General features: G+C 47.2%; 4 protein-coding genes across 4 annotated transcripts; 3 read left to right on the forward strand and 1 right to left on the reverse strand.

Annotated features, from left to right (window-relative positions):
* Positions 1-1870: 1870 nt before the first annotated feature.
* LY89DRAFT_622749 (actin-like ATPase domain-containing protein) lies at positions 1871-4520 on the reverse strand. Its single transcript, XM_018210987.1, has 3 exons — positions 4438-4520; positions 4308-4386; positions 1871-4209 (listed from the first exon to the last, which is right to left on the reverse strand). Exons 1-3 carry the CDS (start codon positions 4478-4480, stop codon positions 2076-2078), a joined length of 2256 nt encoding a protein of 751 aa, XP_018067128.1. The 5' UTR covers positions 4481-4520; the 3' UTR covers positions 1871-2075.
* Positions 4521-6268: 1748 nt separating this feature from the next.
* LY89DRAFT_192758 (uncharacterized protein) lies at positions 6269-7243 on the forward strand. Its single transcript, XM_018205719.1, has one exon. It carries the CDS (start codon positions 6492-6494, stop codon positions 6999-7001), a length of 510 nt encoding a protein of 169 aa, XP_018067129.1. The 5' UTR covers positions 6269-6491; the 3' UTR covers positions 7002-7243.
* A 260-nt stretch (positions 7244-7503) lies between these two features.
* LY89DRAFT_591931 (P-loop containing nucleoside triphosphate hydrolase protein) lies at positions 7504-11673 on the forward strand (the record flags this gene model as incomplete). Its single annotated transcript, XM_018209676.1, has 3 exons — positions 7504-7967; positions 8024-10770; positions 10817-11673. The coding sequence occupies 3 exons, from the start codon at positions 7504-7506 to the stop codon at positions 11671-11673; spliced, it is 4068 nt and encodes a 1355-aa protein (XP_018067130.1).
* Positions 11674-12361: 688 nt separating this feature from the next.
* Positions 12362-13264, forward strand: LY89DRAFT_785357 (uncharacterized protein; the record flags this gene model as incomplete). Its single annotated transcript, XM_018222885.1, has 3 exons — positions 12362-12543; positions 12742-12796; positions 12849-13264. The coding sequence occupies 3 exons, from the start codon at positions 12362-12364 to the stop codon at positions 13230-13232; spliced, it is 621 nt and encodes a 206-aa protein (XP_018067131.1). The 3' UTR covers positions 13233-13264.
* Positions 13265-15847: the final 2583 nt, after the last annotated feature.

Consider the following 15847-nt stretch of genomic DNA (forward strand, 5'->3'; position numbering starts at 1 on the left):
TTTCGGTGGATCTGGCGACCCACGCGGCAACGTCTTTCTTCCCGATCTTCAACTCGAGAAACCTTACAACCGACAATCGACTTCTTCGGAAGACTTTCGTCAAATTCTCCTTGAGGCTTTGCCTCCGCACAAAACACGAACATCTTAGTGCGTGAGTGAATTTTGGTGGATCAGACGACCTTCTCGGCAACTTCTATCTTCCCAATCTTCAACTCAGGAACCCCGTCTGTGAGAATTCGTCCCCCTCTCACCGCGTACACGATCGAAAGTGGCAGGACTGGTATCCCACGCGGCAATGCCACCCTCACCCTCGTTCTTTCAAAGTACCAGACACCCAAAAGTCCATTGAATGTGGCAGCACCGATCTTAACTCTCATGGATATCAAAGTCGAAAGTATGGTATCGACACAAGCATCAACCACCACTGGATTTGAGTCGAGTATCACCCACAAGCAAACAAACAAACCCTCCTCATCCAAGTCTACTTGGCCTGATCAGCATCTTTCAAGGCAATTACGTCCTTGAAGACTCTCTGCTATCAGAATTAGTCAAATGGCACAAGTCTACCATACACGACAAGACTCACAATTCAGAACAGCGTGGCCCAAAGTAAGTCCCCTCTCCTCTCTCAGAAATGTCCTCCACTGACTCGATGATCAGAAACCAACAAAAACCCCCCCAAAAAAAACATGCCCGGTTCAAAAGCTCATCTCTGTCAAAAACAGGCCATCTCTGCATCTCTTCTCCGTCTTTTCAATCAAGGATTGACACACACTTGTTGTCAAGTCGAGCCGACAATCAATGTCTGTCTCCTTCAACAATACACATCCCATCATCGTTGTCAAGTCGAGCCGACGATCAAAGTCAGTCTCCTTCAACAACAACAAACATACCATCATTCTCAACTGGAACCGATCAAACGATCAGTCTCCTCCCACACTTTCAAGAGTATCCCAAACTCAACTCGAGTCGATGCGCACGTCAGCACCTCAACACATTCTTCACCACCTAAAAAAACAAGAGATCAGAGATGCGCACCCACAAAACCCCACGACCTTCTCGGTCGTAAAGTAAGTTCCCTTCCCCTCCTCCTCTCCTCTTCTTGACTAAAACCATCAGGTCACTTCATCGTCGTAGTTCTCGAGTCGTACGGAGGAACCCAGTAAACTGCCTGATGAACTGTAAATCCCCTTTCCTCCCTTCCTTCCTCACCCTGCATCAAAACACAAGCTAACCTCCCCCCAGAGTCACACAACCGGACAGGAGAGAGGTGTACCTTTTTCCCCGCAAGGGTTTTTAACGGCACACTCGTGGAATTATTGGTTTGTAGTTCTTTATTTTTTGTATTGGACAGGAAAACGGAGCTGGCATCTCCAGGAGCGAAGCAAAAGAGCTTCGTTTTTTTTTTTGGATTGATTGATAATATGAATCTCTCCATGAACTTTTCCGTGCTTGTGATTGTGATAATGAAGCTCTTCGCCGATGCCTGATTAACGTGACCTTTCAGATCCCTATTTTACGCTACCCTGACCACTACTGACTATGGATGGATGGTAGTATATCTAATGGTTACTGCAAAGGTTTGTTCATTGTATGCTCAGAGTAGGATCGAAATCCTTTGCACTACTTATTGGTAGAATGAATAATGATGACTGGCATCGATCATTGATCAAGAAGGCTGGTTGGTGATTGCTGAGGACGATGCTATTATCAACATACTTCTCTTCGTGGTTCAGCATTGCTTCAATGATGCTCACTTATGGGAGACTGTTCATTGATCAAAGCGTGTATATCAAATTGGCTCACTATTTCGTATGATTGTCTGTAACAGGAAGAGAACATGACACCAAGAAAGGTTATGAGTTTCTGACAGACATTCAAAATCTAGAAAAGCATCGCATTAATGCCATCTACTAAGTCCTATGTCGCTAATCAACGCCCCACGCATCAAGATACTTTTAGTTCACTACTCTCTATCTATCTGATCCTACACATCATCCCTATGTCCCCGGCAAATATCGCTATCAGAACCCCAAGAAATGCCCTTTACTCCCCAACGCCTAGCCTACTATCACTCAATAGTTCCACAGAACCTTCGTAGGCAAGACCCTGCTTCCCAATCTCTCGTACTCGACTGGACCAACCCAGCTCTCGTGAGTCTTCATCCGAGCAAACACGCTGGCACCTTTCCATACCACGACTTGACCATCCATCTCTCTGGGACTGGTGCCGACTTGGAGATTCTCCTGCTTGGCCGCAAGATCAGGACGGAGTTTCTTCAATTTCTCTTCGAGGAAGGGCCCTAGACCAGGGGTCTTCGCTCCACCGCCAATAAGCATGATGCCGCCGAAGAAATCTTTGGTTTTCTTCTCGTCGCCTTTCACTGCGTGGGTAATGCTAGTGTTGATGGCTACATCTAGAGGGGAGATAGGGAGAACAAGGTCTCGCTCAGCAGCGAAGTCTTTTTGTGTCCGAGCCTGTGGGTCGACGAACATGCCAGGAGGAGGGACAGGTGTGCCGCTGTTATGAGAACCCTTGCCGAATTGGAATATTGAGCCGCTTGGGCCAGGAGATCCGCCATTTGTACCATTGGCGCCAACGACGAATGGACCGGATGGGACGGGAGTATTTGCACCTTCTGGAGCTGGAGATGCTGCTGCGGAAGTGACACGTGAATTGCCGTTAGTATCATCGTTGCGGAAGAAACCGAGAGGATTTGGTTTTTCCTTGGATGGCGTAGCGGCATCGAGATTACCATTGCCATTGAAAGAGAATCCTATGGCAGGAGTGGCGAGTGACGGCTTGATACTAGTTAAAATCGCCAATTGAGCTGCTGAAGTAGGGTCATCTGGCATATCTGGATCATACGCGTTATAGGAACGGTCAATGAATTCGTGGCGTCCCTTAAGCTTTTCGCTATTGTCGAAAATTGAGGGATCAAAGAAGCCCATTGGAGCCAAGATGACTTCGTCGTAAGTCTTGAACTGGTACTTGCGAGTAGGTTGGTTTGGAGCACGGAGATGGAAGTCGTAGAGTTGAACAGATATATCTGCCTGGCTCATCGTACAGAAGTTGGTCTTGAGTTCTTCAGAAAGAAGGAAATCATAACGCCGTTTCATGTTGATTTCTTGGTAAGGGAAGTGATCGAAAAGCATCATCTTCATGAACGTCTCCGTAACATCGTAGCCACCATACTTCAAGTTAATTCTCGAGTCCTCGATGCACATGCCATCTTCGACACAGCAGATTGAGGTTTTCTGTGCACCGATATCGACAATGCATGCAGTGGAGTACCCCGCACCATAAGTCGCCGCAAGACTCTCTTGAATGAAAGCAACCTGCTTGAATTCAAATTCCTTCATGCAGAAATCTAGTACTGTCTCGACATATTTCTTGTCGTACAGATCCGGGATAACGAAGACGCAGCTATACTGGGGCCACTCGCTTCTATGATTCAATCCCAGATCTTTCCGTATAGCAGACTCCAAAATGGACTCTAGATCATCCCACAGATGTGATTTGCTCATATAATCACTCTCGTTGACCCACCCGTGTTGGATAGGCCAGAAGACCTTGTACTTGGGTTCTGATTCGTCTGGGATTCGTAAAGCTTCCGTACCAGTAAAGAATGTCCCATGATCCTTGGGATCATCTTTCGCGACATCTGTCCACTCGATTCGCATAGGATCATTATGCTCTGGGATTTTCTCGGGGTCGATACGTCGATTGTAATTGATAACCAACTCTTTCGAATTAGGCAGAACCTTGCGCTTGTTCGCACGCATATCAATCTTCAGATCATTTGACATCTTTGTGAACTTCTTCGTAAAATCCTCCCCGAATTGCTGCTCCGGGTGAGCATCTAGCTTCTGACGCTTGGGTCTCGGTTCACAGGTTTCGGATTCGTTCGTTGGAAATTTCGCAGCGATTGTCATAGGGATGGTCTTAGGAAGAGCATCACCCGCAAGCCCAATCCTGAGATTCTGGCTACCGGCATGAATGACAATGATCTTCGAGGGATCAAGACCATCGTTGATTGCATTCTCGTCATCTTCCTCGCCGTCCACGCCCATGGGAATTGGGACATCGGTATCGCCTGTACGTGCCAGCGCTCTGTCCTTGTCCTTTGCATTCCGTATCATGCGGTCTCGATTGGCTTCGTTCTGAAGGCGGAGCGCAAGGTGTTGGTCATCGCGCTTCATGTAATCGCTATGTACCATTAGAAGCAGTACCAAGGATACGCTGCTAGTACCAAGAGATAGTGAATCGTATTGGTATTCGCAGAGTTCCAGAGATAGGGTACCAACGTATAATAGTTTTTTTGATTGATCATCTGGATTTCAGGCCAGCTCGATTGCTTCATGCCATTGTCAGTTCTTTGGAGACCTACGCAAGTCTTAATTAGTGATATATGATTCAATGGAAAGAACTGCCCACCTTCCTCGCGCAGAAGCGCCTTCCCTGATTTCTTGCCCACCATTCTTTCAAAGTTTAATAGTTAGTGTGTTATGAATTACTTGGGTGGAAATCGAAACCACCTTTCAGCCCACGGAATTGTAGTTGTTCTATTCTGCCTTCTTAGCGTGGTGCGGGCGGTGAAGGTGTTTTGTCGCCAACGCAAGCTTTGGGCAAGGAATCCATGGCTGCTTTTCAGGAGGATAAATCCATCAAAATTTTCGGCTCTTCGATGTAACAGCAACACATAAAAACTGTACTTCAAACGGGCCAATTTCTCTTGGAATGTTGCATACATTGTGTCGATAAGATCTACAATTACTTTCATGAAAGAATTAACATGCATCTTTTCGAGGTTCCTTGTCACAGCTCAAATCACCTTGCACCTTGCAGCGCTCAATGTCCACAAAATGAGAGATTCTATATTATGTCTTGTGGCACTGTCAGTGGCGCTTCCTCTCGAAGACCTCACCTGCTATGACCTAATACTGGAAACTCACACATTTTTGAGGAAGTCTTCAAGGATCATTCCATCAAATTTTCCAAACCATGCCTAAGTCTCAATGTCCAAGACAAAAGACAGCAGAGTGGTTCACTTGTTTTACTTATCATCTTCTAAGACAATGGACTGGCAAGAATATTTTTGTTCAGCACTCTGACTAGAAAACAGGCATGCTTTCCAACATTCTACGAATATCTTCCTAAAGCTAGTGCTGTATTGTGGAAGGAAGGACACGATTATCAGCTCCAGCAGACAGAGGAAATTTAACGTTCCTTCTAAAGAAGTCAGAGCTTACCTCACGAAGCTGAAAGGTACTCGAGACGATCGAGCAAGCAAGCACAATCTCGCTTCTTCCTATCGAGACAAGTGAATGCGAAGTCGCAGGACGATGCATTCCTTCAAGATGTTGACTCTAATCCCGGTATTCTCCTGTTGTAAAGTATTTCGCAGCCATCTTAAATCTGACTTGCGCCCCCACCTTCCTCTTCTTCTCACATCTATTGCCGTTCAAGGATTGCGTGGATTTTTATCATTGTTATTTCTCTACAGGATATTTCCTCCCTCGGTCGAGTCACACCAATCAGTGAAGACATTCAAAATGCCAATACTTTGTTTAATTCCAAACGCTAGAACCTCTCCTGGAAATGACAATCCTATCTACCCCATGGCTGATACTCTTAGTCTATAGGCGTCGGCCTTGAATCTATTACCAGCTGTGCTTGGTACTGAGTTTTCTATACTCATGGGTACAAAACGCACAGAAAGCTCAACCTTCAGAAGATTAGGACTTGATTCCTCAATCAACAAACAAGTTTGAAAAGCGACGAAAGCAACATCCAAACAAATGCAGAGGCTATCTCGTGCATTTATGTGTACTCGCACTCTGCTTCTTGTGATTTGCGAGAGGTTTCGCCGGCTCTGGCTTCTATGTAGCTTACTGGTGTCCTGATTCGGAAGCTGCACGTAGTTACACAACAGACCATGCTTTCCTGCAGGTCGCGTTGAACCGGTCAATAGCAGTGCTTACCATCATCAGCGTTCATGACCGCTACAAATACGAATTGGGGTATCGAAGCCGATTCCACATCACGAAGCAGTCCAATAGCAGCGAGCTCGCAAGGCTCGGCGATTAGATGTTTCCGAATGGACTCGGACTTTTCGAATCCGTAAGTCCATCTCAACGGCGGTCTGAACATTTGCAAGTTGTCCTTTTGACATGAGGAGGATCCCAACAAGAACCTCGGATGGTATACGAACCACTCGGATGACCAGACGAACGTTTCGCATGCATCTGAAGGACCCGTTAGAAGTTAGATCTTGACTCAAAGGTCGCAAAGTGTAAATGCGGTCTGGTTTTGGAGTTGTGCTTACCTGGGTAAGAAGTACGGTCATGCCTATCGGGGTTTTAGTTCCGATGACTTGGACTTCGTGCGGGTCGAGGGGTAAGTCCGTTGACTTTGAAATGGGAGAGAGGAACAATTTCGAAGGTGGCCTGCAACGATCTGCATTCTAGAAAGAGTCAAAATTACCTTGTATGAGCGATCGCAGACCAAGCGCAATTTACCAATTGCTATCTCTCGGTTTGGCTTGCCTTTGTGCGGATACGGCGTGTATAATCACGATTGCTCATGGTGAGTTGCAGCTGTACAAACATCACCTTTCGAGTCACTCGGTGATTACTTCGTTTGCTCTCGTATACCGTATTCGAGATATCAGCCAACAATGCAGGTCTTCCACAGCGGCAGCAGGCGGCCGAGGATGGCTAACCATCGGATCCGATGAAGATAGAAGTTCCCGATGCCATGCTGACACCTTCGTCAACTCATCAGTTCATCAATTATATGTGTGCTTCTCGTTCCGCATGCTATGTAAAGATAGGCAAATGATCAGATTTAAGAATCATTCGGTGAAGACATGTAAGATGCGCAAATATCATCAAGGGCGTGTGGAGAGACATTCGCATCCCATCTGCATCACTGCAACCGAGAAGCGAGGTTTGGTGACCTGCATCGAATCAGACCCTGGCGCGGGGCAAAACATGTAAGCCACATGAAAGTGGGGAGAAACATTCTTCGACCCAAACCAAAAAGTCCCGCTCCGGTCAATAATCATGTCCCATACATGGATGGTGGAGGATGGATTACGAATTGTGAGTGAAGTCTCTTAGCCCCAGTCGGCTTCTTATTTTCCCGATGCTTGGATAACTTTTGGACTTGCCTCGCAACGTCAGCTACCTTAGGTCCAGTAGGCACATAAACATAACCATGGAAGGCTGCACCGTCTTCTTAGCCTCCTTCTCCTGGCCTGTTACTTCTTCAAAGTTCATACTTCGGTGATTCATTTTCCTTCCCTTCCAATCTCTCCAATCTATCATTCACGTTGTTATCGAAAGGTCCGAGCTAGCACCTGCCGACCCTTGCACGTGTAGTAGTATTGCAACCTCGGAATCGCAAAGAGCATACACCACGCCACCATTTCTTTAAATTTCCTCTGTTCCCTTTGCAAATCGAGTTCTGCGAGAACCTTCAATGATCGAGCCGCCTAACATGGCTGGCGATCCTGAAAAGTCAGAGCAGAGCTCACATCGCGCGAGCCACGGCGACTCCACTGACGAAAACGATTCAACCATCAAACCACACGCGGACGATGACGAGAAGCAGATTAGGACGCCCTCTTCAGGGCCGACCACGAACGACAATCTAGCAAAGCTAGACTCGAGCATCAAGGTAGCGGTGAAGGACGATATATATGCTCATTTGACTCCGCAAGAGAAGGAGATCATACTCAGACAAATCGATATACCAGAGGTCAAGAGCGGATTCAAAACCCTCTACCGATATTCCACAACGAACGATATAATTATCATAGTCATAAGCTCGCTATGTAGTATTGCTGCCGGCGCTGCTCTCCCTCTGATGACAGTTGTGTTTGGTGGTCTGGCTGGTGATTTCAACGGATACTTCGCCGGCACACAAACTCACGCTGAGTTTAGCCACACAATCTCACACATGTAAGTGATCTGACTTGAAGCCAAAACAGGAGACATGCTGACTCGATTGGCAATAGGGTCCTCTATCTCGTCTACATTGGAATTGCCGAGTTCGTCACCGTATATATTTCTACCGTCGGCTTCATTTATACTGGAGAGCATATCAGTGGCAAGATCAGAGCGCATTACCTACGGTCCTGTATGAAGCAAAACATTGGATTTTTCGACAAGCTCGGTTCTGGGGAAATCACCACTAGGATTACGGCAGATACAAATTTGGTTCAGGACGGTATTTCCGAAAAAGTAGCATTATCGATGAGCGCCCTTGCAACTTTCATTACGGCTTTTGTTATTGGATTCATCAAGTCATGGAAGTTGACTTTGATTCTCTCGTCAACTGTATTCGCTATTGTTGTGACCATGGGCAGTGGCTCTCGCTTCATTGTCAAATACAGCAAGCAATCCTTGGAATCCTATGCCTTAGGAGGAACGATTGCTGAAGAAGTGATTTCTTCAATTCGAAATGCCACTGCTTTTGGTACTCAGGACAAATTAGCTCGCCAATACGACGTCCATCTTGGAGATGCCGAGAAGTATGGATACAGAAACAAATTCGTCCTGGCCATTATGGTTGGATGCATGTTCTTGATTCTTTATTTGAATTACGGACTTGGTTTTTGGATGGGAAGTAGGTTGTTGGTCGACGGGGAGCTAACCTTGTCTCAAATCCTGACTATCCTGATGTCTATTATGATCGGTGCTTTCGCACTTGGTAACGTGGCTCCCAACGTCCAGGCATTCACAACAGGTATCTCCGCTGCTGTTAAGATCTACAATACCATCGATCGTATATCTCCACTGGATCCTACTTCGGAAGACGGCGAGAAGCTTGACCATGTTGATGGTACTATTGAATTGCGAAATATCAAACACGTCTATCCCTCCAGGCCAGAAGTCGTTGTTATGAACGGGGTTAGCTTGGTCATTCCAGCAGGAAAGATGACTGCTCTTGTAGGTGCATCAGGATCTGGCAAGAGTACAATTGTGGGACTAGTGGAGAGATTCTATGATCCTGTCGGCGGGCAAGTCTTTCTGGATGGACATGATGTTAGCACCCTCAACCTTCGCTGGTTACGCCAACAGATTTCTCTCGTCAGCCAAGAGCCTACACTTTTCGGCACAACCATTTTCAAGAACATCGAGCACGGTTTAATTGGAACCAAGTACGAGAATCAAAGCGAGGAAAAGAAACGAGACCTTGTTATTGAAGCGGCCAAGATGGCGAACGCCCATGATTTCATCACAGCTCTGCCAGAAGGTTATGAGACAAATGTCGGCGAGCGTGGTTTCCTCCTTTCAGGAGGTCAAAAGCAACGTATCGCCATTGCCCGAGCCATGGTCAGCGATCCCAAGATTCTTCTTCTAGACGAGGCCACATCTGCCTTAGATACGAAATCCGAAGGTGTTGTCCAGGCTGCGCTCGAAGTCGCCGCTGCGGGACGTACAACTATCTCTATCGCCCATCGTCTTTCTACTATCAAGGACGCTGACAATATCGTTGTCATGACAGAAGGTCGGATTGTGGAGCAAGGAACTCACGATGAACTGTTGTCAAAACAAGGTGCTTACTTTCACCTGGTTGAGGCTCAGAAGATAGCCGAGACGAACGAGTTGACCGCTGAAGAGCAGGCTGCTGTTGATGCTGCGGATGACCAGCTTGTTCGCGAGAAGACCAATAGAAGTCATAAGAGTGGTCAAGAATACGAAGAAGATCCAGACGACAAGAATATTTCAAGAAAGCTGAAACGTACCCAGTCAGAGAAATCCCAGTCATCGGTAGCACTGCAGGGCCGCAATACTGCAGGAGAAGAACAGGCCTCGCTTTGGACATTGATCAAGCTGATTGCATCATTCAACAGAAATGAAATCGGACTCATGTTCGTTGGATTGTTCTGGTCAATCATCTGTGGTGGAGGAAATCCTACGCAAGCAATCTTTTTCGCCAAGGAAATTATTTCCCTCTCGATCGTTGTCAAAAATCCCGTTACTGGAGCTGAAATCCCTGGAGCTCGACACACACTCCGACACGATGTTGATTTCTGGTCTTTGATGTACCTTATGCTTGCTTTCATACAGCTGATTGCCTTCTGTGGACAAGGAATCGCTTTCGCATACTGCTCTGAGAAGCTCATCCATCGTGTTCGAGACCGAGCTTTTCGAACAATGTTGAGACAGGACATCGAATTCTTTGACAAGGAGGAAAATACTGCTGGAGCTTTGACTTCATTCTTGAGCACGGAGACGACGCATGTCGCTGGTCTGTCCGGTGTTACTCTTGGCACACTTATTACTGTCACTACTACGCTCATTGCGGCTTTTGTTGTCAGTCTTTCTATCGGATGGAAATTGGCACTGGTTTGCATCAGTACAGTTCCTGTCTTGCTTGGATGTGGTTTCTTCCGTTTCTGGATGCTGGCTCAGTATCAGCGTCGGGCGAAGAAGGCCTACGAGGGCAGTGCTAGTTTTGCTTGTGAAGCTACCAGTGCCATCAGAACTGTTGCTTCATTGACAAGGGAAGCAGACGTCCTGCGAATCTATACTAACTCACTCAATGCTCAAGCGCAAAAGAGTTTGCGCTCTGTCCTCAAGTCATCGCTTCTCTACGCTGCCTCGCAATCGCTCATGTTCGCCTGCACTGCGCTTGGTTTCTGGTATGGTGGTAATTTGATTGCGGATCGCGAATACACCTTGTTCCAGTTCTTCGTCTGCTTCTCGTCTGTCATTTTTGGTGCCCAGTCGGCTGGAACTATCTTCTCCTTCGCACGTAAGTTGCCCTAATCCGATCAATCTTCATTACTAACGATCTGTAGCGGACATGAGTAAAGCAAAACAAGCGGCTCAAGAACTCAAGATACTCTTCGACCGCAAGCCAACTATCGACTCCTGGTCTGAAGACGGAGCCAAACTCGAGTCCGTTGAAGGCCACATCGAATTCCGTGACGTTCATTTCCGCTATCCCACCCGGCCTGAACAGCCAGTCCTCCGTGGTCTCAACCTCCACGTTTCTCCAGGTCAGTATATCGCATTGGTCGGTGCATCTGGTTGCGGAAAGTCCACAACCATTGCCCTGCTCGAACGCTTCTACGATCCTCTCGTTGGCGGTATCTACGTCGACGGCAAAGAAATCTCTAGTCTCAACATCAACGACTACCGTTCTCACATTGCCCTCGTTTCCCAAGAACCAACCCTCTACCAAGGGACTATCCGTGAGAACGTCCTCCTTGGTGCCGACCGCCAGGACGTCCCAGACTCCGAAATCGAATTCGCTTGTCGCGAAGCTAATATCTACGACTTCATCATGTCCCTCCCGGACGGCTTCTCCACCATCGTCGGTTCCAAGGGATCGATGTTATCGGGTGGCCAAAAACAGCGCGTCGCTATCGCACGTGCTCTTCTCCGCGACCCTAAGATCTTACTCCTAGACGAAGCTACCTCTGCGCTTGACTCGGAGTCTGAACACGTTGTCCAGGCGGCGTTGGATAAGGCTGCCAAGGGCAGGACCACGATCGCGGTGGCGCATCGTCTGAGTACGATTCAGAAAGCTGATATCATATATGTGTTTGATCAAGGTGTTATTGTAGAGAGCGGAACGCACAACGAGTTGATGCAGAAGGGGGGACGGTATTCTGAGTTGGTTAATCTTCAGGGTTTGGGAAAACATAAGTGATTGGATGGACATTTGTTTTTATGCATTGCGATGGCGTTTGGGGTGAAGAACTGCCGTATATGGGTACTGCTCGTTGCATATTATTGTTCATAATTCTTTCTTGGGGTTGCTCATAGATGTCATGGCGTTTCGCGAGATGGGAGATGCTCCCTCCGTTCTATCTACTGCTATCTGTCGAGGAATATGGGTGCTTAGATGTCTGTTTTGTAGATAATATCAAAAGTCTTACTATACGTCAGTGCTTGTCGTGATACTGCAGTCGAGTGGTGATAATATAAGTAGAGCGGCGTGAAGATAGGGTCGAATTTGAAGTGAGATTTCCGATTTAGAAAATGCTCACTAGTCTCATCATGAACATGTTCCTCCTCAATCTCTCTGGGTACTACGGTCAGGTGCGCGAGCTAATGACTTTGAAGCATTTCTCGTATCGAAAGCAGCTAAGTCTAATGTAAGTACTCTCTCGACAAACCTCACTTTAGCTTCTTGCTTTCCTTCTCAGTTTTCCTCCTCTTGTCGTTCCACCTTCAAATTTAATGTTTTCTGTTCAAGCACCGCCTTTTCGAACTCTTCCGCACTTTCTTGGAGCTATACGATAGGTCATGTTAGTCCGTGGCTCAAAATCCCGGCATGGAATCGGGGGTTACTTACATCTTTGAAACTTTTAATGGCCTTCTTCAAGTTTTTCATGATGGACTTCTCACTCAAGCTCTACACAGTCAAGCCCGCTGACCGTAACTCAGGCACCGAGTTCACAACTTGCTTCACTCTCGGGGGTTTCCTGCACCCCTACCGGACACTGAACGAGGACGAGAAGAAGAGCTTGGAACAAACCAAAGAGAAGACGCGGCAGGCGGCAGGCGTGAGCATTCAGTAGCCCTCTGTCGCTTTCTCGATGAATAGGGCGGAAGTCTCCCCGGACATTAAGGAAGAGGGGAAAACAAATCTGTTTCAAAATCTGAGATTGACTCGGGAGGCCACAGGAGGAAACACGTTACTCTGTTCTAAGTATGCAATCCGAAATCATTGGAAGTAGGTAGAGATACAGATGCTAATATTTCGTGTTATTAGTCCCCCAGAATGGGCGACGACTCTGAAAGATCATAGGTTGTGGAGGCTCATGGACGTAAGTTTCGTTAACTGCCCAGACGATGCAGCACGTAGCTAAATAAAAACAGAAAGACGAAGTGACACCACTCAAAGAGCTCATTCGGTTGGTCGACACATCCGCCCACACGGAGTTGACGGAGCCCAAGACCGAGAGCTTTCATGGAAAGGACTCTTTCACGGACGCGGCGTATATGGAGGCCGTAGAGAATACACTGCATGATGCGCTCAATAGTGCTCGGATTAGTGGGGATGAGAATGCAATGGTGAAGGGCATCAACGCGCATTACAAGAGCAGGAACTTTGACAAGAAGGCGTCTAACAAGTTTGTAAAGAAAACTTGGAAGATTGCTGAAGGCTTAATTGAGCGACTGGAGAAGTGGGAAACTCTTGGTGAGGACCAGAAGACGGGAATTGGGCTTTGGTGTTTACATATGGGTCTTTTTCGGATTTAATACCAGTGGACGAGGGCGATTAAGAAAAAGAGGTTGACTATACTGCCTCTTCGCTTAGTCATACCTCAACAGTCCTTCTACAGTATATTGATGAGGGCTGATCAGACAGATGGCTCTAAAATTAGACGGCTTTTGCTTTACCAATTGCTGAGTGAAAAAATCTTGGGTCCTTTTCAGTCTGGGAAAGTATCCATGCTTTGATTCCAACATTTGCAACGATTTCCATCCAGCATGACGCTACAAAGACTTTGATTATTCAAATCTCCTCCACCATGCTCAATTTCTTTTTTGGAGGCGAACCGTCGAGTATTGCGCACTGTGCTGATGAAAAGGACGAAGCGGATTTCCGACATTGCCCGCACCCGCCTATTCAAAAATGCTGATTTTGCCCGGGAACATGAATCCATGCTAAAACCTGTTGCGGGCTTTAAAGAGAGGTGAGTAGATATCCGATATTCCAACAGAGAAAGTCAGGGCGTCTCGCAGATCTTGAGCAGTGATTTCTACCGAAGATGACCCTAATAGCGAGCTCCAACGGCATTGATGGCGAGCAGCGAATGAGATTAAAATTAGAAAGGATGAATATGCAACGGTGATAAACCCAATTAGATCTGATTATGAAAGATTCAATGACGAGAAATGGAGATGTGATCCGACATATTAACAGGAAAATGTAAGACAAAGACTCAAACATCTCCGAGGTTCAAGAAATGCAACCGTGTCAAACACTGACGAGACAAAAGTGCCACGAGTCTGGAACGTGGAGAGACTCTAAAAGCCGGGTAGTGGTATCGATAACTCGATGATCAGATACATGCCAGTCTTGAGCCGATCTTAAGAAAGCAAAGAACACAACCAAAGAACGAGGCTCCAGGCCTCGGAGAAGGCGGACAGGCTATTCAGCTGCCGTCTCTTACTTTAATGCTGGCAGACTTGATAGAAAAAACACAACTATTTCCAATACATGGTTCGGGGAAAAGAATGTCTGACACCTCCAACTTCTTGCTGGGAGTTTGTGTAGCTGGCTAGAAAGCAAGCTAGCATACGCTTTGAATTTCGGGAGGTCGCATTCACTGCCGGGGTGGGAAATTGATATATCTGCCAGAAGGCAGTGGAGAAGCTGATACCTGGCTTGAGATTATTGAATAGTCTCCACTCTCAAGAATGGAAAGATTACAAAATGCATAACAGCTGCTGTTGAGAAGCTGCGAGAACTAGATCAAGCTGAGAAGACCAATAAAACTGAAAGTACCGATTCGATGACCACGGGCTTTGCGACAAAACACCCCATCAAGAACCAAACAAGAGAAATGGCCAAAGCAGATATCGATGCGTCACTCAACCACACCCACTCCGTTTCTCCATCATCTCGATCAAGACACCCAATACGGCACAGCACCCCAATCCAACCCTCCCAATAAATCTCCCCGCCTCCGCACCCAAACACCCAATCACCACGCCCACAGCACACCGAGAACCGGTCTTACACCACCCCAAAAACCAGCCCGAAACTCCAGCATCCTTGGTATCGGCAGCCCACCGGCCCTCAAAAATTGCGCGATAGGCCACCGAGCGCTGCACATCATACCTTCCAAGCCACCGTCCTCCAAACCAGGCCAGGAAACGAGAAGAAACGAAAAACGCTGAAACCTTATTCCAGCCTGCTGACGACCTTATTCAGACAATAGTAGGTATGTCATGCATCTCCCGACCGAACCGGGGCGATCCGTTGGAATCCGCGATACGAGCCTCACCACCACCACCACCACGCCCACTCCTCCATCCAACCTCTCTCGATCAAAAACACCACACACACCCCTTATGAATGGGGATCAAGATGACCACTTTCCGGAAACAGTCGCGTACATGCGACTACGGCTGCATCCTGCAGCTAAGAGACGAGAAGAGAAGAGGCGGATTTGCCGGCCCGTCCCCTGTCTGTCTTGCGATTCCGTTGTGGCCCTCCCACGTGCACTTACACGTGATCCTCTATTCTACTCTCAAAATTCAAGAACGGGATGAAAACAGAGAAAGGAAGGAAGGAAGCTTAACTGCCGAAAGCAGAACGGAGGGTAACGAAGGGGAAGTCCGAAAAGTATAAAACGAGACAAGGCTCTGGCGGCTGGCTCGCTCGGATGATATTGACGCGCGCTGAAAGAGAAAGGTGCACGCGGAAAGAGAGAGGAAGGTGGAGGTGTCTTCATATGGAAGAAAGGGAACTACCCGGGCGGTTAACCTTACGCACGTATGAAACATGTTTCTCAACGTCGCGGCTCGTTGGAGAAATGTGATAGATATCTTTTTTTTGTGTGGTTGTGTGGTTGTGTGTTGAATGTGGGGGGTCCCACTCCGTTATTCATCCCCCACGGTAGATATTGTGTTTTATCTTCCTTGGTACATTCCCGTTGTTCATGGTGATACAGTGCTGTGGTGGGTTCCTGATCTCCTATCGTACAATTCATGCGTTGCATCATTTTCCCCTCGCCCCTCCCGTTCCCTATCTCGTCGTCCAATTCCTGACCAGGGTTCTAGGCATCATGCGCTCCTCAACTATTCCGTGCCGCGCGTGTGCTATTCAGACAAAAACAGAAAGGAAAGTCCCAGTGAGTCATGCA

This window comes from Mollisia scopiformis (genome assembly GCF_001500285.1).
Source record: "Mollisia scopiformis unplaced genomic scaffold LY89scaffold_20, whole genome shotgun sequence".
Taxonomy (NCBI): domain Eukaryota; kingdom Fungi; phylum Ascomycota; class Leotiomycetes; order Helotiales; family Mollisiaceae; genus Mollisia; species Mollisia scopiformis.

Coding starts and splice junctions, on each gene's coding strand:
- LY89DRAFT_622749 (XM_018210987.1), bottom strand. CDS start 4,480: ATGGTGGGCAAGAAATCAGGGAAGGCGCTTCTGCGCGAGGAAG. Junction 4,387..4,437: donor GGCGCTTCTGCGCGAGGAAG/GTGGGCAGTTCT, acceptor AGACTTGCGTAG/GTCTCCAAAGAACTGACAAT. Junction 4,210..4,307: donor AATCAAAAAAACTATTATAC/GTTGGTACCCTA, acceptor AATGGTACATAG/CGATTACATGAAGCGCGATG.
- LY89DRAFT_192758 (XM_018205719.1), top strand. CDS start 6,492: ATGAGCGATCGCAGACCAAGCGCAATTTACCAATTGCTATCTCTCGGT.